Raw genomic sequence first — 26,504 nt, forward strand, 5'->3', positions numbered from 1 at the left:
AGACTTTCAAACTGTGGTTAAAGCTGCCTTGCCTGGACCTGTCCCTGGTGGGGTCTTTCACATGGACGTTCACGTGTGTTTGCTGTACGTGCCTGTCACCAGCCCAGACTAGAGCGCACCGTGGGGAACTCTGGGACGTGCTTCCTGACAGACACATCTTCCCTAGCTGCCCCCAAATCAGGCTCTGTTCAATAAGGCCTAGAAGGAAACTCGAACCCAGGACTCTCCGGACCCGACTGACCCAGCACCAGCTTCCCCGGGAGGCCAGGCGCCCCTCGACCCCTGCAGCTCTGTCACACACGTGGTAGGTGTCGGTCAAGCCCACGTGTGCTCTGCAGTGGGGACGGAGCCCCGCCGGCTCGCCATCCACGCTGCTGGGGACCACGGTCCCTTCTCTCTGCTGCGGAGGGTACACGGTGGGGTCTTCGAGACCACACCTTGAAGAGCCGGCTGCTAGGGTCCGGAGGTGCTCATGCCTTCAGTCAAGATTTGCACCGTGGGGGGGCAGTGGTGGCCATTCAGTGGGAGCACTGGGACAGACTTCGCTGCTGGACGGGCAGGGCCTGCGGTGGCTTTGTGTCCGTCACGCTATGGCTGTCAACCTCAGGGTCCACAGAAAACCCCGGAAGTAGCCCTCTGGGCCAACCCTGGGGCCCTGGTCCTGGGGCACCCCGTCCAGCAGCCTGCCTCAGAACCTACCCGGACTGAGAAGAGACCCAGGAATTTCATTGTCCGCGTGACAGGTGGACAGCCTTGGGGACAGCGATCCTGTGAAATTCCAGGACAAAAACCTGGCGCTCCGAGTGCCAAGAAGATGAGGTGTGGCCGTCCTGTCTGCTGCCCTCCGTGCGGTGCCGGTAACGAAGTACATCTTCCATGGCTCTTACAAAATAGCATTTTGGGTATTTTTTCTCCTTTCAAAAGAAAAATCCCTTCCGTAAGTAGGCGAGCGGAAAGGCCCGGCCTGCGAGTTTCTGCATGACTGGGCATGACTGGGTTGAAAGCGGAGACGGGCGGAGGCCGGGCGCTGGGGCCTGATCCCCTCTTTCCCGCGGGGACCGGGTGGCTCTGTGGGGGGTGCAGAGACCGAGCCGCAGGGTTTATCCTTTGGGAGCCTGCGTGAAATGGATAAATCGAGCAATTTTTTTAAAAGTTTCTAGCAGACGCCTGGGGGAGAAGCAGCATGAGTTTGGTGAATCGTCCCGAGCGGCCACAATGGCCTCCTGCCGCGGAGCCCTCCCCGGTTCACGGAAGCGCTTAAGCCACTTAGCGCATTAGCATCTGGATGGCGCCGGCCCTCGCGGGCGCAGGGGTGGGCCGGGCGGGCGCCTCTGCCCCAGATTGTCCCTGTGCTTGTTCTAATCCGCGCTGCTTGAAGGCGGCCAGACTGATTTGTGACACATGAGTCCAAAAGCCACGTCGGGGCTTGACCCGCTTAGCTCCTCTGTGCTCTGAATGTCAATGGCCTGTCGTGGAGGACTCATTGGGGACGGGGACGGCGGCCGCTGCCTCCCCTGTCCCACGCCGGGAGAGGCCGACCCCAGGGAACCCGGCCTGTGGCCCAGCGGGTCCCTGCGCAGGGGGGTCTCCACTGCACCCGGGCCTGCCCGCCCACCCTCCCTGGGGTCAGGGGCTCCTCACAACTTCACAAGGGCCCTGAGAGGAGGTTTTTGAAAAGTCAGCATTAGTTTTCTAGACTCACGCCGTCATCTTTACAGAAGAGCCCCGTCGAGGTGTGGTTCACACCAGCCTCAGTCCCCAGCGGCCTCTGCCTGCTCCTTCTCGACGTTTCCTGTGCGTCGACCCTGGTCCCGTGTGGCCTTTCCTTAAGGAAAGAGTTTTGTCAGCAACAGGGGTGGGGGCCCCCTTCCTGCGTCCGTCCTCGCCAGTCCGGCCGCCGATCTGCCTTCTCCCGGCTTTGCTTTCGTCTGGGGACCCCTTTGTGCTTCCTTCCCAGAGCCGGGAGCCGGCTTGCTGCCCGGGGGCTCCGGGTCGCCCCACCTGTTGTCCCCTGCCCCAGCCTTTCCCGCCTCATACCCGGTTCCAACTGGAAGAATTTTCTCAACAAACCTGGACTGAATTTAGTTTGTAGTCCTGCTCGCCGTGAACTGGGCCATGTGGACCACGCCGGCTGTGTGGCTCTGGGACTGTCCGGCCGTCCCTGCTCCCTCGTCCCTCTCCGTGCCTGTCCAGCTATTTCCTCTCTCAGCTGGTTAGGGTTTCTACCCCTGGAACCCAGTGTGACCTCTGTTCTCCCTGGTGTGGCCTTCCCAGTCCTGTCCCACTACCCACCTTGGGCAGATCTCATGGCGGTGTGTCCCCCAGCCTGCCCCCGGGACAGCATGAGGCAGCTCTGACTTCCCCGCCCCTCCCCTGCACGGGGCTGTCGTCAGGGCTGCCCCAGCAGACCCTCCCGGGTGGGAGCTGAGCCAGCTGCGGGGCTGCTCGGGAAGCAGAGGTGGGCACGGAGGCCAGGACCCAGCCGGTTGTGCAGCCCTTCCTGCCCTGGCCTGTGTGCCCGTCACACTCCTGCTGCCGTGCGGGCGGGTCCGCCGTCTATGTGGAGGCGTCAGGAAGGGAGACCGGGAAGAGTGCAGGTCGCGTTCAGGAGACACAGGCTGTGGGCGCCTCTCCCGGGACTGAGGCTTGTCTGTGTCGTCCGCAGACTCTCTGCACGAAGGCCACAATGCAGACGGTGCGGGCCGCTGACACCAACGAGGTCGTAAAGCTGATATTCCGTGAGTCGGACAATGACCGGAAGGTAAGCGAACCCCGAGCTGTGGGCTGTGAGCGCAGCAGGCCACTGTGGCCATCCAGCGTCAGGGAGGGAAGGGACTCTGCTTGAGGAGTGGCCTGTTCCACCCACGCTGACGGCCACGCTCGCTTTGCAGGTGATGCTTCAGCTGGAAAAGAAACTCTTTGACTACTTCAACCAGGAGGTTTTCCATGACAACAACGGCACCGCGGTGAGCTCTGCCACCAGATGCCTGCTGGCACCTGGGTCCCCCAGGCCACGCACCTGCAGCTGGGACAGCCCCCCCTCAGCCCTGTGTCTGGTCGGTGGGCAGCATGGGGGACCCTCCGTGTGGGAGGTGGGACCCTCAGGCCCCAGGTGCTCCAGGCGGCCGACACAGGCCTGGGCTCCGTATGCACATCTGACATGTGTGCACATGTGTGTGTGCTTGTGTACACATGTGTGTGTTACTGTGTGCGTGCGTGTGCATGTGTGCCAAGGGAACTGTGTGCTGGTTGTGACCTGGTCCCGTGGGAGCCACTTCTCTGGAACCACTGCCAGGCCAGCCCTCAAGAATCTGGAGACGCAGCATGGGGCCCCCACGTTTGCCACGGATTTGGGCCTGTTTGGGTGTGTTTCTGGGGTGTCTAGTCATGCGGTACCTGCGTACCGGTGGATGAACAGTTCACGTGTGATGTCCCTGCTGTGGCCAGTTCCAGGCTACGAGGGGACGGCTCCTGACCCCAGGGCCCCAGACTGCAGGGTACAGAGGCAGGTCCTAGATGGCACCTGCCAAAAACCGGAGGCTTCCCTGAGGGTGGGCACCCCGGCGGGTGGGGACACCTGAGCGTGCCTGCCGCCCAGCCCCGCTCTGGGGAGGCTCTGTGCACAGCCGTGCCCCCTTTCCATCTTCCAGTCACCCCACGCCCTACAGCTGGTCTACATGTCCCCGACACTCCTGTCACCCACCTCGAGGACACTTTATTCCACAGCCTGGACTTCATGCCCCGCCCCTGCCATCCCTGTGCTCGCCTCTTTGCCTCTGGGAGCCCCAGCTTGGTCTAGTCACCCCTGCCCTGAGGCCTCGCCATGCTGAGTGCTCTGCACCTGTGCCTCAGTTTCCAGGCCGTGTGTGGGAGGATCCCTCTGGTCTGAGGGCAGGGGGGCGCTGGCAGGTGTCCCACCGGGCAGTGGACTCTGTCAGTCCTGTGTCCCTCCTTCAAACCAATGCCAGGGACTGCATTCCCGCCTCCATGCCCGTGTCCTTCCTCCACTGCCCTGTGTACTCACTCAGTCGGGGTCTGCTACCCCGGGGCCACTGCATCTCCCTCGCCGCACGTGCCCCATTGGTGTACCCCGAGCCTGGGGCCCAGCCTGGGGCTTGTCATGTGCATAGAGGGTCAGGCCTCTGCCCCGAGCCCTTAGCCACTTCCCACAGACCTCAGGCGGGCCCGGAGCCTGCTCTGGGCTCCTAGGCCTCGCTCACTGCTCGGCTCTCCCTGCCCATCCCTCACCCCTGGTCAGGGCACTGGGCTAACCCTGCCCCATCAGATGCTCTGACCTGCCTTACCTGCCCGTCCCACCGTCACGTCCCGGTGGGCACTGCTCTCTGGCCCTGGCCAGTTCACATCTCACGTCCTCGGGGCCTCAGACCCTGGCAAGGCGGACTCTCAGCCTGTGTCCCCAGCAGCGCCCAGCAGCGCCCAGCAGCGCCAGCTCAGCCCGAGGGTGCCTACAGCCCCACCCTCTTCCCTCGCGGGAGGCGCTGGCACAAGGACTTGTCCTACTGCTGTCCACGCCAAGGAGTGCAACGGCCTGGTGATTTCAGGGCCTGAGCACTCGGGGTCCAGGTGAGCCCGAGGGGCAGGTTTGGGGACAGGACTGTTCAGGGGGCACTGGCTGCAGGCAAAGTGCCCGGGAGACTGTCTCTGGGCAGCTGTGTGACTTTCTGAACTGGGAGGCAGAGTGGGCTCTCTGGGCCTCTGGTACAGAGGCAGCTCCCTGACGTGGGGGTGCAGTGAGGCCGCCAGGACTATAACAAAGGGGGAGAGCAGTGCACACGGCAGTGACACTGGGCAGCCAGGGCCTGGAATGTTCCAGAAGGAGCAGAACATGGGGGAGCCGGGCATGCTGTGGGGTCTGAGCCAGGGAGGTACAGGGCGGCCAGGGAGAAGTTGTATGTTCTGGAAACGGGGAGCCAGGGCACACGGACCCACAGTCACAGTCTTCGTCTCTCAGCGTCCGGACAAAGCGTATGCTACCAGCATCAGAAATAACAAAGCTGTCGCCGCTGAACATGACGGTTCTTATTTCTGTGTTTATTTAGCATATGAAGTTTTTTAAGATGGAGGAAAATTAGTCTGAATGCTCGGGAGACCGCTGGAGCTTCGTTCAGAGACGGAGAAACGCGGCACAGAGTTACAGAGTAGATTTGCACGTGGCTGTTTTGAAAGACCCATGAGCCCCTCTGCTGTGTGTCCAGAACCTCACGCGGCAGAGTTGCGCCCGGCCTGGCGCCTTCCCGGGGGGTCTGTCGCAGCTTCCCAGCTCCTGCCGCTGCCGCTGCTGCGGGCGCTGCGGGTCCCAGGCACTCGGTGCCTTCAGGGACACCTCACAGGGCCATGCCGACACGCGCTCCGCGCCCCTGGCCACGACCTCACACGTTGAGAAGCTGCCTCCGCGTCCGTCACACACAGGAAGCGGGGTCGTCCGCAGCGGCCACGGGGACAAGATAAATGGTGTGACGAGCGATGTCACCTCGGTGGTGAGACACGCAGCCCCACGGCCACCGGAACAAAGTGCCCATCTGCAGGATGGATGTGTCCGCGCCAGACGCAGCCCCAAAATCCATCGCACCCTTCATCAAGCCCCGGTCTTGTACCCATCTGACAGAAATTTAATTCGAGCTGGCTTCTGGAAATAATTATTGTATTTTAAGAGTAGTAATCATTGGCCGGGACATGATTGAATGTGTCCATGCCTATTGACTTTTTCTATGATTTATAGCTTTGTTTAGTCGATATTCCCATCGAAATTGTATAATTAATTATAAGTGTGGCTGTCAGGGCGGCAGGATGGAGTGCCCTGGTGAGGATTTGGAGAGATTAAATTTTCCTTGGCTGTCCCAGGGCAGGGCTCGGGAATCTTCACAGCGCTTGGCCTGCTGGATAGAGATGTTTTCTGTGTGTTTAGCAACTGCTCTAGCTCAAGGCACATTGATTTTCTGGGCTGCTTTTCCTTTATCAGCGTGGTGTCTCTGCGGTAACAGTGGAATTTGTGCAGCTGGGACAGCTCCTGACAGATACATATGGCCAGCCCGCCGCTTTATCATTGTCCACACACGCCGGGCGCTGTTTTTCACTTTGTAATCAAGAAGAATGTTTAAGATACATGGGAAATTGGTTATCATGTTTCTGAAAAATCTCAAAGAGAAACAAATTATCGTTTCAAGAGAAATGCAACATAATTTCTAATCAGGAACCTCTTTCACAGCTGGCGTTGGCCCCAGGGGCCGCACCCCTCATACCCCCACAGTTCTCACGGAACTCAGGGTGCCGTCCCCTCGCACACTGGCTGCCGGGCCTGGGACCCGATGGGCCAGCTCAGGGGGGCGGGGTGTGCGCATGTGTTTCCAGGCTGTGCCACCTGAGGAGTGTCTCTCTGTTTCCGGGCAGGGGCTTGGGGCCGTGGGAATGCGGGCTGGGGTGTGGGTGTGTAGCCGGACAAGCCCAGGAGGAGGGCCCTTACTGACAGAGACCTACCCCGGACGCCTGGGTCCTCACCAAAGTGGCTCTGTTACTGTTTTAGCAGCTGGAACATTCGCACCCATTCCAAACCAGATATTTACTGGCTTTAATTTTCCTTTACACCCTTTGCAAGTAGAAGCATGGTGGGGTCCAGATGGCCCCCTCCCCAGGTGCTGCTGCTGCTCAGGGCCAGGCTGGCTGGTCAGACAGGCTGTCCTTGTCTCACTGGCAGAGCAGTCCCTCCCACTCTCAGCCGCACCGATGACTCCCGCCAGAGTCTCCAGCTTCTCTTGTGGCTGCGAGGCCGCGCTCGCTGGAGCCTGTGCAGGCACGGTAGTGTAGGTTCCTCACGAACCCAGCCAGCGGCTTCTGTGATGAGCAGCTCTGGACCGCACCAGGCCTCACCTGTATTCCAAAACCACGTCATGCGGATGCCACCCATGTGGACGCCCTGTGGCAGGATCTGGCCGTGAGGTAGTACAGGGCCCAGGGAGGCTAACAGGGTCCCTTTCTGAGGCTGCATAGGACACAGGAATGTCAGTAGGTGAGCAGTGAAAGCCTCGCGCTCACACGGTGTGCTCACAAGCACCCAGGCGCACATACACAGAGCCAATGTCCGTGTGCAGTCACATCCCCCTCCAGCTCCTCTCAGTGTCCCCAGGGCTGATTGTGGGGACCCGGGAACCCCCCACGTTGCCCCTTGGGTCAGATAGTGAAGGTGGACAGCATCCCCTTGGTCAGAAATGTATCCACACAAGAGAGCACATGTGTGCATGTGGGTGAACGACACCCGTGGGAGTGAGGATGGTGGGCCCCTGTCCTCATGCAGAGCAGCAGAGCGCTTGGCCCTCAGCTGGGAGGCCGTGGTGTCTCCTTTAGGGACAGTGGTGTTGTGGGTGGCAGCAGGTGGCATCTCACTGAGAGGACGGAAGAACCCCTTTCCGAGGAGGGATCCAGGCACAGGCGGTGTCTCGTTTCCCGAGAGGACTTTATAAACCATGTTTGGATTTCTGTCAGAGTTCTGGGCTGCTCACTGGGTGCTGCTCGGAGCCAGACCCCCTTCTGGGTGCCAGATGGACACAGATGCCCAGTGGGGCTCCCAGGCTGTTGGGGACAGGAGAGGGTCCAATGCAAATGAGTCTGGAGGCCGAGCCCCACAGGAGGGGTGCCCGAGGTGCAGGGACCATCCTCTCCAGCCCAGGCTCCGGGAGGCACGCTGCAGCCGCCGTGGAGTTGGGGCTTGGGAGACACCCCAGGTTATCCCCGGTTTCCTTCCAGGTGTAAGGAAGAGAGTTAAGTCCTAGCACCTCACAGCGTGTGGGGTTATGTTCTGAGGTTTGTACTTGAGTGCCTGGCCCCTTGCCTGCGTCTCTCGCACCCAGAGGCAGTCAGAGGGCACGCAGCACACTCCGTGTCCCCAAAGTGGAGGTCCCGGGAGGCAGGCCTGCAGTCCAGAGCCAACAGAGAGGGTACGCCCTTGAGAATGCTGAGCGAGCGATGGAATAATTGGTAGGAAACGTAAAGCAAGTATGTTTCCAAGGATTAAAAACACGGAAGAATCAGAAGCGAACAACATGCCCAAAAGAAACGAGCAGACGGGCAGCGCGGAACCTCCAGAAACGATGCTGCAGGTGAAGTCCTGGTGGGCGGATTAGTGGCGCGCCCGCCGTGGGCGCCCAGTGTGCCGGGGGCGGCACCCGGAGCAGGAGGCAGGGGTGGGGTGGCACATAGTGCCTCGCTGGGAGAGGCCACACTTGGCAAGCTGATGTTGGAACCACAGGAGACAAGTCCTCAGGACCAGGATGTGTCCACGTGGGACAGCAGGACACCAGATGAAAAGAGAGGACATGGCCTAGAGCAGCGGAGGCCCGTGACAAGTCACTGTGCCAGTGGGACACTGGCGCCAGGCAGCAACACAGTGACCCTAGGGAAAAGCCATGAGGATGTGTGGCCAGCCGTGCTGCGCTGACCGCCCCCCCCAGAGCAGTCCAGGGACCTCTCAGGTGGGTGGCCACAGTGGTGTGTGGAAGGGGCAGGCACGTGCACATGCAGGCCCCCAGGACGCCGCCGGTCCGTGGTGTGGCCGCCACGGGACAGCAAGGGCCTTGCGGCATCTTGGTCTCTGCAGTGCTGCGTTTGTTTGAGCGTCCAAGCTGGATTTGGGAGAGACGGGAGGTGCGCTTACTGCCACGGGTGAAGCCCGGTTTTGTGATCCTGCCAGAGGAAGCCGCCCTCACCTTTTCCACTAAGCCGCTGGTCACCATGGCCACACTTTTCCTCCCGACGCTCACAGGGCTCCTTCCCGGAAGCCCTGGCCCCTGAGCTTGGGCAGGTGGGTTCCTCCTCTCAGCCCTTGTTGGTCACAGCCACACAGTGCAGCAGCCCCACCATCCACAATGCCTGATCGGAGCCTGTCTGCCATCTGGGAAGGCTGAGAATTCGAGCCCCGGGTGATCTAGATAAGAACGCATTATCGGCATGTGTGTGCGCGTCCGTGCGCGTTCACACATACATGTAAATGTACACGTAGCTGCAGGATCAGGATCTGCTCAGGTCCCCACACACGCTCGGGTGCATCTCTCCTCCTGAAGATTTTCTCTCCATCCCCAGCCCCAGCTGAAGACCTGACTCGGGAACTTGCCAGAAGCAGTTTGGCCTGGAGCCCTCCCTGGACTCTGGAGGAGCTAGAGGCTCCCCTGGGGGCAACAAGGCCATTTGGTGCCATGAAAGCCAAGCCCCTGTGCGCCCCCCTGTGTCTCCCCTCCCGCTGCAGGCCCTCCTCCCCATGTGTCCCCTACCCGCCCTGCATCCCCAGGGGTCCCCCAGTCCCATGCCCATCGGGGCAGCACTGAGCAGCTGCACACCAGCGGATGTGAGCTCACGAGTACCACAGTGGGGTCCAGGCCCCCAACCCCTGGCATCTGAGCTCCACCAGGGAGGTCTAAGGCTCTTTGTAATTTGTGTCTGTGAGTGTCCAGGATTGTGTAGGAACATGTGTGAGGTCCCATCTGGTGTGTACGCAAGAGAATTGATTTACCCTCCCAACCCACAGACCGTCTTTCTATTGCACACTCGATATGTTTTCCCTCTGAGCCACGCCAGGGGAGCACTGGGGTTCCGGGATGGGGTGTGCTGTGTGCGGGTGGTTTGCATGGCAGCCGGGCACACAGGTCACTCCCATGTGCACTGAGCTGCTGAGGCTCCACACTGGGCTTACTGCTGGGGTCCTGGAGGCCGTTTTTAGTCATACTGCCCTGCGAGGTTGACCTTGGAGGTCAGTGCCTTAGTGGGAGGGTGCTGCTTTGTCTGCTGCCCCTTGTGGTTTTGGCAGAGGACAGTGGCCCTGAGTGGCCAGTCAGCCACAGGCAGTGGGGCTGGAGTCCCCGTGTGGCCTCCCAAGCGCAAGGGCGTGCTGGGTGCCCATGGATCTCCCCCGGGACACGAATGGGCAGGTGTTGGCAAGGCTGCCCACAGGTGGCCCAGTCGGTGTGCCCGGCGTGTTTCCTGGAAGTTCTGGGGGTCTCTGCTGCACATAGACCACCAGAGACTTTCCGTGTCCCCAGTGAGTGGACCAAAGTGACCTTGTTTTCTTCTCTTTCTTTCTTTAGCTCTTAGAATTTGACAAAGAGCTGTCTGTTTTTAAGGACAGACTGTATGAACTGGACATCTCGTTCCCTCCCAGGTAAGGAACGCCCACTTGCTAGATGAGCAGGTAACTTTTCTCCTTTTGGGGGACCTGTGTGCACCTGTGCAAACCACGCCTCCTCCCACCCTTCCCACCACCCAAGAGCAATAAGTGATTCTTTTAAAAAAAAATTTTTTTTCTTTAAATATGCAAAGTACTGCCTTCTCGGTTTAGCACTGGGGCCCCGAGAACTCTGGGCCCTGGGTCTCTCTGGGAACGTCAGGATCTTGGGCAGTCTCTGTGTCGGGCATGGGCTCTGGATGGCTCTTCTCAGGTGTGGAAGCTTTTCTGGGCTTTCCTCTGGTGTTTACAGAATCTTGAGATGTGCAGCAGTGACAGCCCGTTCCCTCAGAGCAGCCTGGCGGACACAGCCCCACCGGCGCCCAGGGTCTTAGAGGGCCTGGGGCAGAGAGGAGCAGGCAGAGGGGGCCTTGGGAGCTGCGGCTGGACTGGGGGCTCAGCCAGCCTCCGTCACTGGGGCGGCTGTACCAGGGAGGGCACCTCAAGGACATGGAGGCCCTATCATGGGATTCCTCCCCACCTCTCTCTCCTTTTTTAGATCCTGGGTGGAAATTCTCATCACTCTGGCATGTTCTGGGCAACTGTAACACAGGCATGGGCGTGTCCTGGGGACACGTGGCACCCTGTCATCAGACAGAATAGCTCTGCTCCTAGAACAGGCTCAGAAACCAGACGGTCTTTCATGCACGCTCTGTGAGGGCCCCATCCCTGCACCACATTCAGCAGTCGCACGTGTGAAGGCTGGCAGGACCCCCAGTCCAGCACATGGGACTTCCAGCTGCTCGTGGGAATGGGCTGGTGTCCCTCTGACCTCAGGGTCCAGGCTCTGGCCAAGGGGGCTGCGGTGCGAGTTGTAGGGGGAAGACTGGTAGGGACTGTGAGTCTGGGACAGCCAGGAACACAGCAGGACCAGAGGCACATCCCCAGTGGCTCCCATCCATGGACTGACCAAGGGTGTCCCCCTCAGAGCCCCAACCCTGCTTCACAGGTTGTCACCTGCAGTCAGACGCACGTCAGGTCCGCCTGAGGTCCAAAGAGGTTCTGAGGGTTTGTGAGCCTGCTTCTCCCTGGGTGTGGTAGGCCGGATGTCCTGAATGGCAGCCCCTATTGGAAAAACTCGAGGATCTCCTTTTTGGGCTTTGCTGAGCTGGAGAGGACGGAGGCCTGGGGACCCTCTCGGGCAGAGGCTACGACCCTATGGACACGTGGACCCTGCGCTGGTGTCTGCTTCTTGAGTTTCTCTTAAACCTTGCCACCTTGCATGTCACTTGGGCACAGACCACGGAAGATGCCAGCAGGACGTGGTCAAGGCCAGAGCCCGCGGGACCTGGTGGCCAGTGCCCCAGGGGGTGTGAGCAGCAAGCCCGCCACCAACACGGGCAGCAGAGAGATCCGCCTACCTATACCCGAACCGTCAAGAGTCTGGGAGGACAAGTCAGCCCTCACCCACGTCGGGTAATGGGGTCCTGGCTTGGGGGTCCCTGGACTGATGTTACCTGGTGAGGAAAGCACAGGCCTCCCTGGGGGGTAGCGGTGACTTAGCCACGGCCGTGAAACCCTGCCTACTTGTCGGGTCCTCTTCGCCCCCGGACAGGAGAAGGTGGTGACCTGGTGCCGTTGGGGGAGGCGCTTGAGAAAGCTGCCTGTGTGTGTTGGGCAGCAGGGTACCTCCGACCGTTTTCCCCAGGACTCCCTAGGTGGGCTGTATGCACAGGGGGGTCACCCTGCCCTCCTCGAGGTCCGTGAGGTGCCGGACACAGCTGCTGCGCGCAGATCTCCGCGGGGGTCGCTTGGCTCGGGCGGTGGAAAAATGGCCCAGACCTGTGCCTGCCCCATCCCGTATGCCGTGGCCACAGGGACCCGCGGCAGGGTGCTGTCCTGGGCCGTGCAGGTCACATCGGCGAGACCCAGGAGTCCTGGGAGCCCGTAGGAGCAGAGCACTCACCCTGGCTGGGGACAGGAGTGGTGACAGGAGGGGACGCCGAGGTCTTACCAGTCCTGGCTTCACGGGTGCAAACACTGGCTGGTTAAGTCATCAAATACTTTCCCTTTAATGAGGGAGTAAGAGTGTAATTCCTCGGAGGAAAGGTGGAAGCTTTCTAACCAAACCAGCATCGCTCGACCACCAGAGCCCAGCTTCCAGAGACCCTAGTGAGCTGCCGGGTCACCACGCCTCCCCCGCCGCCCGGGCCACCAACCCTCCCCCTCCAAGCCTGCCATCCCAGTCACCCACCCCTCCCCTGCTGTTCGGGTCACCCCCTCCCCCACTGCCTGGATCACACCAGGCCCCCTCCTTTGACTGTCTTGTCTTTGGAAACAAGGCCTGTGACCAGAGCCCCAGGGGTGGTCATGTGGGGTTTGGAGAGCCGCCCCAGACTGTGGGAGGAGTTTACACAGCAGCAAAGTCCAGGAAAAGGACAAGTGATGAGGGGTGATCAGAGGCTTGGTACCTGCTGGATATTTGCTGATGGTACCGTGAGATAAGTGGTCAGGCATGCTGTGTGTGCACATGTGGGTGTGCACGTGTGTGTGCATAGCGGTGTGTGAGCTCACATGCAGATGTGTATGTGTGTGTGGGCGTGTACGCATGTATACGGGGATGTATATTCACCCCTGTGCACTGCGTAGCCCCATGTGCCGGTGAGCATGTAGGTGTGAGTCACGTGCATGTGTGTGCGTGTGTGTGCAGAGCATATGTGCGTGGGTTGCACGTGTGTATAGAGTCTGCGCATGCCTGGCTGTCTGCATGGGTTTGGGTGTATGTACATGGGGTGTGTGGACGTGTTAATAGAGACTCGGTGTACACGTGGCTGCGTGGGTGCACTTCTGGGTATGGGGTGTGTGAGTGCATCATAGTGTGGGTACGGGTTGTGTGTGCGTGTATGCATGGATGCGGGTGAGGCCCCTGTGTGTGTGCGTGTGCACAAGTGTGCACGCGGAAGTGCGTCCACGCGGAGTCTGTGCATCTGGCGTGCGTGCATGTGGGGGGGTGTGCATCCAGGCATGCATGTGCAGGCGTGTACTTGGACATATGTTGCCTGGGTGTGTGCACGGGTGTGTGTGTGTTGCTGGGGTGTGTGAACAGCCCAGAAGACCTCACCCCACACATCTCCATTTTAAGAGAACGGCTTTTCACTTTGGGGGCTGCTCTGCGTCGGCCGTGGGACCCGTCAAGGCACCCTGTGTGTTCTCCGTGGCCCCGGTGGCACTCGGGACAGACTTCTGCTCCCTTCTCGCTGCCAGGCTCCCAGGACTTTCTGGAAGGGGGCTGAGCCCGTGCGGCCGTGGCTGCCTCAGGCTACCCTGCATCTGGTCTCGGTGAGGCCTCAGAAACCGGGACCACGGGGCTTGTCGTCCGAGGGCATCCGCCTGGTCCGGGGGGCACGGTGGGAACGCGGGCCTGGAGCGGCTGCTCCTGGTTTTCAGAGCCTTTCTGCCCCCTGTCCACGTGGTGAGGGCCTCGCACACAGATGGCATGGGCTGGGCCTCCCTGAAGGCCCCTCCCATAGCACCGTGCAGAGCGGGACGGTCCCCTGGGGCGGCACACCGAGACCAGAGCCGGCCCAGGCAGTGGGTTTCGGTGTGTGTCAGCACAGCACACCTGTGAGCTCACAGACATTTCGTCAGTAGATGGGCCTTGTCGGGAGAGAGCAACTTCACAGAGACATCGGTCACCGTTCCCCACCAGCTAACGGAACCTCACTCCCAACGGACTAGAACTTAACGCCATAATTTGCTAGAAAAGGTGCTAATACTTCAGATGTTTATGGAGCCATCTGCTCTGTTCTCCACTGAGGGCTCAGCGTGATGGCACCTTCATGAGAGTGACCGCCCAGTGGTGACGGTCAAGAAGCAGAGTGCCTGCGGCCTGGCTGGAATGGGCCCAACTGGAGGGCCCAGCCCTGCACTCCATGGTGGCACTGTCCCCACTAGCAGGTCAGGGACAGCACCCACCCCCAGATGGTGGTCTGTGATGCCAGATGGTGTGTCCCTGGGCCCCCAGCGGCTCACCATGAGCACAAGCTGCTACGTGTCTGTGACCCGCTAGTTCCTGGCTGCTGGAAGGGGTCTCTTGCCCACATGCACACTGGCCACATCACCAGCCAGGCCTCAGAACGCCAGATGGTACACATGTTCCAGACGTTGGCACGTGCCGGACGGCACATCCCTTGGGGCCACTGAACAGAGCACCGTTGACCATGGCACGTAGGCACCCGGGGCCCAGGCACGTCCTCCAAAGCTCCGGGTTTTCCTTGAAAGCTTGAGTTTTGTCATTGACAACAAATACACTTGGATATCTACGTGGAGAGGGAAAATGACTCATTTCATCACTTCTTGAGAAACTCCCCCCCCCCCGATGCTCATGTCTGAGTGACAACGGTCTCCGCTTTTCTAGCAAAACAAAGATACTCCACAGAAATGAACTGGAACGCCCACCAGCAGAGCGCGGTGTGTGTCCATCTCATCCCGCCGCACCTCGGAACGGCGTGCCTCCCAGGCTGGGCAGTCTGTGCAGTGGCCGTGGGTTTCTTAGTGTGATGCCTGCCACAGTCCTCCGTGCCGCAGGCCACTGCTTCTGTCCGCCCACGCAACTGCAGAGCCGGGAGGGCGGCACACGGTGTGTCAGGGGACTGTACCTTCCAGCCCTGCCTGGAAGGGAGCAGGGACCCCGGGGCTCCGCACGGCACACTCCAAGGCCAGCCAGAACCTGGAAGGAGCCAGAACGTGCACGATGGCGGGATGGGTTCTCGCTGCTGGAGGAGAGCGTCACACAACGGCGGGCACCACAGACTGCGTCCTGCGAGCAGATCTGAAGTCATGCCGTGCCCGAGGGAGCCACGCGTGGGTGCCTCCCGCCCTCCCGCATTCGTGGGACCAGTTGGCGGCTCTGGGGTCACGATCCTTGACTTTCCAGGCAGTGGCAGAGGGTTGGCAGGGTCCGTAGGTGTTGTGCGGTGGGTACATGGGCCCTGCCCCTGTGCAACACTGTGCGAAGTCGATTGCGAGCTGAGGAAAACGGGAAAGGCCTGGATCTGCTCCTCAAAGCTCTGGCAGGAATTTGCTTATTTAGGGAAAGTTGGATGGGGACAGTCAGTCACATGTTCCCAAAGGCAGACAACATCCACGGCGGGAAGGAGACCTTTTTACCGATCAAACGGATTACAGAATAGGACGAAGTTGTAGCTTTTGGAAAGGATGAAAGTTAAACATGCCGCGGGGCCTGCGGGGGGGCCGGCTGTGCCCATGGGGGCATTCGGTTTTCCGTTAAGGGTTAAGAGGCTCTTTTCAACTTTGTTCTGGGCTGTTACCTCAACTCCAGCCGCCCGTGGTTCCTGTCTGCCGTGATGTGTCGGGTTGTGACGTTAGGATGAGAAGGGGCACAGTCTGCCATCTGCCAGGCCTGGTGATTGGGAAGGAGCCAGGATGTCTGTCTGTCCCACTGGCCGCGGGGTCCTGGTTGGACGTGGCCCACACAGGGGCGCCGGTGGGCGTCAGAGGATGGGCACGGCGGAGGTGAGCTACTCGGGAAAGCCTGCCGCGGGGCGCAGGGCCGTGCCCAGGGGCCGGGGTGGTCCTTGCCGCCGACCCCTCCCCCGGACGGCTCAGTGCTACCGCGGCGCTGCTCATTTGGCCCAACCATCCTTCGGGCTCCTCCCCTGTCTTTTCCAGGAATGTCAGTACCGGGCGGCATCTGGGGACGCCGGGGTCCCGAGTGCTCTTGCTCTGACAGGCCCTGTCAACACCGCCGCGCCCTGGGTCTGCGGCCACTCACGCAGGCGCTGTCCTCCGGCAGGGCTCCAAGGAGGGACTTCCATCCCTGGGGCAGCACCCTGCCCCGCCACCCGCACTGGGGAGAGCAGGTGCACAGTGTGCCGGTCAGGCTGGTGGTTCACCTTCCGTTTCCTCCTGCGCCCGGCGGCCCCACCGGCGGCCGGCCCTGTAGACGTAGGCTGGCACACACAGCCGGGCTTTGTGCCTCCCAGGCTGTGGTGTTGAGGGCCGCGTGCTTGAGGACAGGTGGGCGATCGTTACTTTATCACCAGCGGTTATGGCGGCTCTCCCCCACCGTGGGAGCACGGGCTGGGTGCTTGTCCCGTGTCCCCAGCCCGCCAGGGTTTGCTTTCAGGTAAGCGTGCAGGCACGGCGGGCATCCGTCACTGTACGATCTGGAGGTGTGCGGATTGCAGACCCGCAGTGTTGGGCCCGGTGCCCTGTGCTTGCCGATGGGGCCCACACGTATGCTGTGGGAGGAAGGACAGGGAGCCGCCCGGCCCCCTCCTCCGGCCCCGGGGCTATGTGGGGAGGGCAGTGCACCCACCAGCAGGACATCTCGGGACCGGCCGCTTGCTCCTTCCAAGTCAACTGTGTTCACACTGGACTGTGGCAGTGGGTCCTGCCGGCACGATGGGCTGGGGCCCGCCGAGGGGTCTCCTGTCATCTCTACAGCATCAGGGGCATAGCTGAGCGTTGCAGGTGGCATCTGAGCACGTGGCCTTCATCCCGTTTCCAGGCTGCATCTGAGCCTGGACGACTGGCTGTCGCCTGGCAGAGGGCCCCCACCCAGCAGCTGCCCGCCCGTGGCCGCCCTCACCCCTGACCTCTGCCCCCAGCCAGGGCTCTCGTCCCATGACTCAGCACGTTGTCTGGAAACTGGGGTTGATCCGTGTGGACTCCCGGCTCACAGGCAGCACGTTCCGGAGACAGTCTGCCGCCGGCCTGGGCACGTTTCCCAGGCAAGGTTGTGCGTGCGAGGCCAGCAGTCCCGGCGGGCTGGTGTCGCTCCCTCACGGTCACAGCTGGGCCGGGTGGCCCCACTTTCCCTGCAGAGGACTCTGTCCACGCAGGATGCCGTTAGACGGGGGGGCTGGGTCGGTTTTGTTTTTAAGCATATTTGCTGCTTTGAGTCTTTAATCAAGTGAAGCGGTGACTCCCTGAGAGGTGGGGACCCTCGGCCCCTGTTTCTGGTGAATCTGGGGGACCCCCGGTGGGACGGGGTGAGGCCAGGAGCCCTTCGCTCCGGACAGCGTCATGTTCTACAGAGCCTGATAGTTGCCGCGGGATGTGGGTCTTGAGCAGCGGGACGGGCCAGGGTCCCCACAGACCAGGTGCCGCCACCGCCCCTCTCCCCAGCAGCGAGCAACGGGGAAGCGAAGCGGAGAACAAGCTTATTATAATAATATAATTATAATTCTACTATATAATTTGCAATGGACCTAGAAGCAGATTATTACAAGGAGTAGTTTAGACCCTAGGATGGCTGTGCGAAACGCAGCCCGGACACGCAGACACGCCGCGCTGGCGTGGACGCAGCAGCCACCACGACACGCCTGCCCCGCCGGCTCGCTCTGAGGTCCTTGGCCACCACTTCAGTCAGTGCCAGCGCGTGCACTTGGGGTGAGGCCAGTGGTTCTCAGGGACCGAGGAGGCCCGCCGGCCCACAGGGTGGTCCCAGGGCGTTCTGGAAATAGGAGGAAGCCGCCCGGAGGGGGCCTGCTGGCGGCACCCCGCACACTTCTCGCCCACGCTTGGGTCACTTGCCTATTAGGGGGTTAGCTGTGGTGACTCTGTCCCCAGGCGACCGTCAGGGCCTCTCCCAGGGGCTAAGCCGTGTTGGGGGTCAGGAAGGGGTGCCTGTGTGGCCAGAGCAGCGTGTCCGGGACAGTCCCAGGCCATGCCACAGCGATGAACCCATGGCCCGGGCACCAGGCACTTGCCAACACCAGATGCTGTGGTGGAGCAGGCTTGGGTCTGGGCACGGGGAGGGGGCGCGGGGAGAAGGCGTACACCCGCGTCAGACCCCCACTTCCAGAGGCTTCCCTGGAGCCATGAGGGGACATCTGGGTGAGAGTCGCGCAGCGGCACCCCTGCATTCTCAGGCCACGCGTTCGGCCACCCCCAGGACACAGGTGGGGAAGGAGGCCCGTCTGTGCACTGACCACGTCCAAAACTAAAACCACAATGTCCTAGATGATGCCCCTGGTTTGTCCCAAGATCCACTGCAGCTAAAATTCAAGTGAGAACTTGGATTTGCGGGTTTGACTTTGTGTTCTGGAAACTTATCTACGTTGTTTCCTTGCCTCCATGGCGCTGGCCACTCTGCGTGCGTGGGAAGAGCCACACGGCCCTCCCCGGGGCCTTGGGGGACAGTGGGAGGTGGGGCCGCAGCCGGACGCTGACCAGGCGCCCTTGTGTCCCCCCAGCTACCCGTACAGCGAGGAGTCCGGCCAGGGCCAGCGGTACATGAACACCCGATGCCCCGCATGGTGCGACCGCGTCCTCATGTCCCCGTCTGCCAGGGAGCTGATTCTGAAGGTAAGGGCCACAGTCACCCTGGAACCAGCCACCCACGAGGGGCCCCGGGACGGGCCCAGACGTCATCCTGCGATGGGTCCTCGGCCACTTGAGACCTAGCACCCAGGCCTGAGGGCCCCCAGGACACCTGCCGCCTTTCTGAACCCACAACATGCATTCGCAGTCACCAGCTGGTGCTTCCAGAATTGTTACGGTTTACTGGGTCCTCGGGAATCAAATGTGCTCTTGTCCATGAACACGCTGACGTAAAGCAACACACGGGTCCTTACTTCCCCGAGTTGTGAATCAAGAGCCTGATTCACATCTGGGCTCAACGTGGTAAAAACGAGCGGGGACGTTCACCCTGCACTGGGGCTTGGGTCGCTCAGGTCTCCTGTGGTCTGCTCATTTCCCAGAATTCCAGTGCCCACATTTTAATACAGAAGGAGTGTGTCGGAAGAATCAGTATCTGAATTGGTTTGGTCGACGAGAAACCCTGTGCAGGTGCATCGATCGATCCGAGGGGCTGGGTCACAGGCTGGTGCTTGGTGTTCAGAGAAGACGTGGGCATTCGGGGGACCCTAACTGACCTGAGCTCTGTCTGTTTTAGGTTCCAGTCCCCACCCCTCACCAGGACCCCTTGGCTGGCCTTGGGCCATACTCTGAGTCCTCAGCCAGGGACTCGGAGCACAGTGGGCAGGAGGGGCCACAGCCAGGAGGGCAGAGCCCCCCACATGCCGTCCCAGCTCCTAGCTCTGCCGTGCACACACCCTTTGCCCCGTACTCCGTGGGCACCTGCCAGCCTCTCCAGCGAGGGCCCAGCCATCTGTGTTCTTTCCTGAGCCCAGAGCACTGTGGGCACGTGGGGAGGGGCCAGCGGGGGGCCTGGGCTGGAGACGGAGCCTTTGCTGGGTCTGCAGAAGCTCATTTGTCAGCGCTCCTGCCCCTGCACTGTGTGTAGGGCCTGGTCCCGCCTGGGACACCCTCACACCCAGGGCCCACTGCTGGGACAGCCCCTGGGACCGCTTCCCCATGGGCCTCCCTGGCTGACGCTACACCGGGCGTGGACCACGAGTGCGCAGACCCTGGGAGCCTGCCTGGCACCCGGCCTTGGACATAGCCCTGCCTTCTCTGCTGGGCCCGCTCGCTGGCACTCTGGAGACAGCCGTGTGTGGTCCCACAGTGGCTCAGCCTCGCCCGCCCGCCGGCCTGAGCACATGCGGTGTGCTGGGTGCACAGCCACAGCCAGAATGGGGCCCCCAGGGGCAGAGAAGAGACAAGCACCACGTGCAGGGGAAGCACCCGCGCCCAAGGAAACGGCATTTTGCAGGAAAGTCTTGGGTGCAGATGGCCGAGTTGAACACGTGCAGTGTCCTCGGTGCAGCCCAGGGGTGGGGGTGGTTCCCCGGGGATCGTCTCATGCTCATTCACGTCTTGGAGCTTGGAGCTTCAGATGCGGTGGGGCCAGAGCTGGAGGTGAGGGCCTCCCCCTCCCCCCCCCCCGCCCCTGCCGATGTCCCCCAGGCCCTCCCTGGGGGCAGCGGGCGGAGCCGACGCCTCGGGAGCGGCCACCCAGCCTCATCCATCATGGCACGCTCTGCTACCTCGTCATCATGTTCCGTTCTGCTTCCCCGGCCCTAAAACACCAGCGGTGGCGGGCGGCTGTCGTTTGTTTATGTCTCAAGATTATGCAGCTGGAAATCCACAATTTTATGCTGCCTTTGTAAATTACCGTGCTGCGTTTGATGAATGTCCCCCACTTCCGCGAGGCAGCCTTGCGGTCGTGAGGGATGGGAAGTGCTCGCGCAGCCGGTGCCGAAGGTTGTGTTTTCATACTTTCTGGCAGGCGACCGTGCTGGAAAGTAAATCTGACCTTAAGCTTCCTACTGCATTAAAGATAATTCAGTTTTAACTTTATAGTCTCGAGCTCCAGCTGCGGATGGAACCATCCGGCCCAGTCGGAGCTGACTGACGGCCAGGAGCGAACCCTTCACAGTCGCACCCGAAAAGCCGGCGTCCGTGCGGAGCCCGGGACAGAGCCTCCGGGAGGGAGGGGCCGGTGCGCGGGGCCGGTGCGCGGGGCCAGTAATTAACATGCACGGTGCTCGGTGCAGAGGCGTCTGCTCTCCAGTGACCACAGGTCGGGGCTGATGGAACCGGCTGTCGAAACAAGCATGAACAGGGCAAATGTGCGCTGTGCGCCACTCGGCTGTGCGGGGCGCGCCCGGGAAGAAGGCTCACGGCTGCTCTCGTAGCCCGAGTACAGGCCCTCTGCCAGGGGCACGTGCCAGAGGAGAGCTTGGGGGGCCCCCGCCTGACTCCTGTCTGGAAGCAGGAAAAGCCAGGGCCTCCCAGGACTTCCAGAACTTTGTGCCTGCTGGCTGGGGACTCCCTCTGAGGTGCTGGCCGGAGACCTGCTGGCAGGTGGCAGGGGTGGGTGGCGGGTCGCTCGGGCTCCCTGAGGAAGCCCTGCCATCCCCACCTTCCCACGCAGGTCTCTCTGTTTGCTTTTCCAGTCGGAGAGCGAGGAGAAGGTTGTCACCTACGACCACATCGGGCCCAACGTCTGCATGGGAGACCACAAGGTGACGTGTTCATGCTGCGTATGGCTGGAAGGTGGGGGGCGCGGGCCAGGCTGGGGCTCCTCCTAAGGCCACACAGCACTTGCCGAGTTGGTCTGGGTTTACTGAATTGCAGTAAAATACCGCAAGGTAGGCAGGTCGGTAAAGAAGGCAGAAAAGACTGGTCACAGTAGAATAAAATACAGAATTTTACTATTTGTAACAAAATACCGTCTACAGCGGTGATTTCCGAAGGTCATTTTTCCAGTGTGCGCATGGGACCCTGTGATGGCCTCACGGCAGCGAGCGCGGGTGCTGCCCTTTGGGGTGGACACCGAGTGTTCGTGTGGGGACGGTTGGTCCGCAGGGCGCCCCGCAGCCTCACGGAGGCCAATGCCCGCCCGTCTTACCTCCAGGCAAATGGGAGATGTCCGCGCTGTCCCGTGTGCAGGGCCTCCAGGCAATGACCCCTGGGCGCCTCCCCCCGCACGGGCACCCAGTGGGAGCGCACCGGGCCGGCACTCTGTCCTTCCCTGGTCCAGGGTTTGCACGGTCGTCTGCGTGAGCGCCCGCCCGGAAGTCCTGCCCTTCACAGAAGTCGAGCACAGCTCCAGTCGGAGGGTGCCAGCGTCCCGCACACAAGGCTGGCGGGGAGGGCAGGATCTGGAGTCGGGGGGAGGGGGTCAGGGCCGGCGCGTGGCCGTGGGGTCTGACTCCTGTCTTCTCCTGCCGCAGCCCGTGTTCCTGGCCTTCCGCATCGCGCCCGGGGCAGGTAAACCTCACGCCCATGTGCACAAGTGTTGTGTCGTGCAGTGACGTGTGGTAAATATGACTCCTTCCCTTGGCTTCACCTTTTCTCAGCTTTTCCTGGTGTGTTTGTTCCTTTAACGAGTGACCAATTCCACGGCAGGGAAGCGATGCCAGCGACACCAGAGGGCCCTTCGCGAGACCCCCCTGTAGCGCGAAGAGCCGGTGGAAGTCCCGTCCATTGAAACCCGTCCTCCTGACAGCCGCGCCGGCAAACCCGCCCGCGCACCACCCGCTAGACGGCCGGCCCCACACTTCGCTTCAGCCTCCGGACCGTTCCGGAACAGCCTCACATACCTCACTGTCTTGTCTGTTCATGTGACATTAAGTAGAAACATTGGGTTTTTGTAACAAGTCACCGTCCTGTTGCCAAACTCCATAGACCGGAGAGGGAGTCTGAGAGTTCAGAGTTTCCATTTCTAATCACTGTCAGCGTGGGAAGAGCTTCTCTGGCGTGGAAACCCCACAGGTGTCCCACGTCCCCCTCTGCCAGCTGGAGGAGTGCCCGGGGGTGAGGCGACAGGCACTGGCTCTTTGCGACTCAGGCAGTGGCCACTGTGAGGAGAGCAAGGGGCCCTGGTCTTGGCCTCTGGTGGCCCCCTTCCGTGTTATTTACTGCCGTGTTACATGGTTTTAGAATCACACTGCAGCTGCTTTCCATTTTTATATATATAAATATATATAAATATATACTTTTTAAAAATAATTTATAAATCTTACCAAAACTTATGCTAAATATACTTTCCAGGATGAATGCTTGCGAGGGTCCTGTCGGCAGGTGGGGCGGAGGCTAGGAGTTCAGGGACGTGCACGTCCGCACAGACCCATCGGGCCAGGTGGCCGCGCGGTGCCGTTCTGGGGGCCGTGGACCACAGCACGTCTACACTTGCAGACCTTGCTCCTACGCCTTTTCTTCTGTGTAATATTAAGAACCGAATGTGAAGTTTATAGCTAGCTCGGGTGTACCTTTGAAGAATTTTGTAAACTGTTTTGTCTTTTGTTACTGTTCTGTGGTGCCAAGTGTTCTACATGAAACAATACTATCATGGGAGAAACAAAATAGGCTAGTCCGCTTCCGATAGAAACCGCTTTTAACACAGGCTGTCTGTAGATCTCTTAAGAGAAGCAAAACCGTGAGTTTCCGTGGCCGCCGCTGCGGCCGGCCTCTGGGACACCCCGCTGCGACCCTGTCCCCCAGCACGAAGCACAGCATTACGAGCTCATGCGGAGCCTGCTGGTGGGACACAGCGTGTGTTTTATTGATCTGCTTTAGAACACTACACGACTCCTGGACTGGGGGGAGGCCTTAGATGCTCGTTTTCGGGTAGATCACTACCGTTGCAAGCGATCGGGCATCCGCTTGCCGAATCCGTTCTGGCCGGTGCGGCCGGCTGGGGGCCGTGGCCACTCTGCTCTGTCCACGCGCCCCACGGCAGGCCCACCCCACAGCTTCTGTGTAACGGGGTGTCAGCTGTTGGTCACTGTGGAGGCCTGTAGAAATGACCGCTCCGGTTCCTAAGCAATAAAATTGATCATGGTGAAAACAGTTCTGTGTCTTTGTTTCTCTGCCTTCCCCGTCCCACCTCCTTTGAAATGCTAAGTAACGGGAGGGCCCTCCTTTGTGGGCTGTGACTTCAGTTTGGGCTCACCAGAAATCCCGGAAGGTCATGCTATCAGATGTGCTACACAAAACCAAGCCAGTAGTTAAGTGCAGAAAAATAATCTTTTGGATTTTTCAGTGTAGCAGTAACTAATGGGAATTGCCCCTCAGCATTTGAAGATGAGATTATAAAAATGCACTGCCTTCCTCAAAACTCTAAAACTGGAAATTCCTTTGCTCTTAACTTGAGCTGAGAGAATGCTTCACTGACAAATAAAATACATTTCAATATTGCTCCATTAAAAAGACCAGCTGGTGGCTCAAAAGAAATGTCTTCTTTAAAACTGACGGTGCGGCTACGTGGCATAGAACAGAAAACGTCAGGCTTTTCCTTTTGTAACATTTTCGAAACTGCCTTCAAGGAGAAACGTTCTAGTAATGTAGTCACTTCTTTTAATTTTTAAAATTAGAGCTCGAGAGTTGGGCACAGTCGGTGCAACCACGCAGAGCAGGAGCTCCACAGAGCCCCAGAGTGTGGAGAAGAGCTACTGGCCCATCCCTGCGCCGGGTGCGGGGCTGCCGAGGGCCTCCGGGTGGGAGGGAGAGGGAGTGCGCGCTGTCCTCCGAGGGCGGCAGGATTACTGGGGATTTCTCTCTGGTGTCCCGGTCTGAGTCAAACAGCGATTTCTGCAGATCAAAGACTATGGAACCGGGCTGCGGAGGAGCTTAAAACCTGCGAGCTTCGCGCTTAGCCCGCACTTGGAAACCTTTAGCTGCCAAGGCGTTTTAAGGTCTGCGTAATCAAATCCAACACCTTGGCGCGAGTCGTGAGTCGCGGCGCCCGGCGGCGGCAGCCTAGGACCCGCCCCTCGCCCGCCCCGGGATTTCCGAAAAGAGAGACGCGCGGGTGGGTGCTCACCTGCTGCGGACCTCCGCCACTGAGCCGGTCCCGCAGCCCCGGGGAGGGCGCAGGTAGGGGCGCAGGTGGGAGAGGGCGCGGCACCTGTCGCCGCGCGCGCACCTGCCGGCGCCGCGCCCCTGGCCCGCTGCGTTTCCGTCCGCGGCCATCGGCTCCGCTGGGCGCTCGCTGGCCTCAAGGCTCCTCCGGCGCTCCGGGGGCGGCCGAGGGGGTCTTCGAGCCGGGATCGCCCTTCCCCGCGCTGGGCCCTCGCTGTCCCCTCGCTCCTGCGAGCTGCCGCTGCCCATGCCTGCAGACACGCGGGCCGGGGTCGCACCGCGCGCCTCGCCGCTAGCCCGGCTCCGCGGGGACTTAGGCTGGTGCAGGGGTAGGCAGGGACCCGCGGGGGAGGTGGGAACGGGGTTTTCGAGAAGGAAGACACACGCGGTGCAGCCTCCGGAGCCGCGGCTCCGCCGGGGACGTGTTAAATAATTTATTGATTATACAAAGTGATTCCGCCCGGGACGCGCGGCCCCGCGCCCTCCCGAGCCCGCGCCGGCCGCTTTATAACTTATTCTGTAAAAATATATATACACACGGGCGGGCGGCGGCGAGGGGGGCCGCCCGCCCCGACCCTGGTTGCTCCGGCCGCCCCGTGCTCACAAGGCGTCCCCCGCGCCGCCGCCGCACGGGCTGACCAGCGCCAAGTTCGCGGGTTTGTGCTTCTTGAGCAGCCGCGTGATCTTCTCGTCGTCCGAGTTGGGGTCCAGGGGCCGGTTGTACTCGTCGTCGTCCTCCGCGTCCGAGCCGCCCACCTTCAGCTTCTCGGCGTCCGAGTCCTGCTGCTTCTTGGCCGACGCCATCTCCGCCGCGTGCCGCTTGCGCCACTTGGTCCGGCGGTTCTGGAACCACACCTGCGGCGGAGGGGGAACGTCAGACGGCACCGCGGCCGCCCCCAACGCGAGACCCCGCCGCCCGCGTGGACCTGCAGGGGCCGCGGAGGCCAGCACCCCGGCCGGGCCGAGGAGCAGCAGCGCCCCCGGGGCTGGGCCCGGGGAGGGCTGGCGGCCGAGCGCACACGGTTCGCTGGACGCGGGCGCCGAGGCGACTTGGCGCAGCGGGGCCCGCGGGAGGCCGCCCCGCACCAGCCGCTCACCTTGACCTGGCTCTCGGTCATGCCCAGGGAGTAGGCGAGGCGCGCGCGCTCCGGGCCCGCCAGGTACTTGGTCTGCTCGAAGGTCTTCTCCAGCGCAAAGATCTGCTGGCCCGAGAAGGTTGGCCGTGAGTGCTTCTTCTTGCCGTCCTTGTCCAGGACCCCGCCGCCCTGGGCTGCAGAGGAGGGCGGGTGAGCTCGGCCGGCCGCCCCGCGCCCCGCGCCCCAGGCCCCGAGCCGCTCCCCGCACGCGCCACCTACCCGGGCCGGCCAGGCGCGGGTCCCTCCAGGGCGAGCCCTGCACCACGCCGGGCCAGAAGATGGGCGGGCGCCCGGGCAGCTCTGCCAGCGGCTTGGGATAGCCGCGCGCCACGGCCGCGGGCCCGAAGTAGACGCCGGCCGACGAGGCGAGCCCGTTGAGACGGGGCAGGCCGCCCAGGAGGCCGCCGCCCGCCGCGCCCACCGGCCGCCCCAGGATGTCGCTGATGCCGTGAGGGGTGCCGAGAGGCAGCTGCGCGCCCAGGCCGCCCAGCGCGGGCGCCTTGAAGCCGGCCGGGCCCTGCAGCGCGTACGGGAACAGCGACGTCTTCATCTCGGCCATGTTGTGCAGCGCGGCCAGCGGCGCGCTGCTCAGCACGAACGCGCCCGGGCGGTTAGTGTCCATGGGCGCCGGCGCCTCCAGCCCGGGCGCCCATCCGGGCCCCGCCGCCGCCGCCGCCGCCCGCGCCCGCCGGCCCAGGAAGTTTGCGCGCGGCCCGGGGCGCCGGCTGCAGCGGGGCGCTCGGGGCGCGGGCGCCGACGGCCCGGGGAGGCGCGAGGGCGGCGGCTCCGGCGCGAGCTGGGCGGCGGCCGCGGGGTCAGCGGGGCAGCGGCGGCGGCGGCGGCGGCGGCGGCGGCGGCTCCGGGGCCGATCGGAGCGGCGCCGCGCGGGCCGGACGCTCTGATAACCGCGGGGGCCCCCGGGCGGCGCGCGCGCTGATTGGCTGCGGGCGCCCGCGGCCCGGCCA

The 26,504-nt window shown here is 61.8% G+C and overlaps 2 protein-coding genes across 8 annotated transcripts in view; one reads left to right on the forward strand and one right to left on the reverse strand.

The window, feature by feature from the left end:
* INPP5A (inositol polyphosphate-5-phosphatase A) overlaps nucleotides 1-23,392 on the forward strand; it is a 169,950-nt gene extending 146,558 nt beyond the window's left edge. For 5 of the 7 annotated variants that reach the window (XM_047702860.1, XM_047702858.1, XM_047702856.1 and 2 more), the window contains 7 exons: nucleotides 2,666-2,761; nucleotides 2,892-2,966; nucleotides 10,089-10,162; nucleotides 18,388-18,499; nucleotides 20,995-21,063; nucleotides 21,775-21,861; nucleotides 21,950-23,392. In XM_047702860.1, the coding sequence (XP_047558816.1) occupies nucleotides 2,666-2,761; nucleotides 2,892-2,966; nucleotides 10,089-10,162; nucleotides 18,388-18,499; nucleotides 20,995-21,063; nucleotides 21,775-21,855 (507 nt within the window). In that variant the 3' untranslated portion in view covers nucleotides 21,856-21,861; nucleotides 21,950-23,392. The other 2 variants (XM_047702859.1, XM_047702861.1) reach the window with 2 other exon arrangements.
* A 1,430-nt stretch (nucleotides 23,393-24,822) lies between these two features.
* Nucleotides 24,823-26,248, reverse strand: NKX6-2 (NK6 homeobox 2). Its single transcript, XM_047702867.1, has 3 exons — nucleotides 25,759-26,248; nucleotides 25,501-25,673; nucleotides 24,823-25,258 (listed from the first exon to the last, which is right to left on the reverse strand). The coding sequence occupies exons 1-3, from the start codon at nucleotides 26,159-26,161 to the stop codon at nucleotides 25,004-25,006; spliced, it is 831 nt and encodes a 276-aa protein (XP_047558823.1). The 5' UTR covers nucleotides 26,162-26,248; the 3' UTR covers nucleotides 24,823-25,003.
* Between the last annotated feature and the right edge of the window lie 256 nt (nucleotides 26,249-26,504).

Source organism: Lutra lutra, chromosome 14, assembly GCF_902655055.1.
Source record: "Lutra lutra chromosome 14, mLutLut1.2, whole genome shotgun sequence".
In the NCBI taxonomy this organism is placed as follows: domain Eukaryota; kingdom Metazoa; phylum Chordata; class Mammalia; order Carnivora; family Mustelidae; genus Lutra; species Lutra lutra.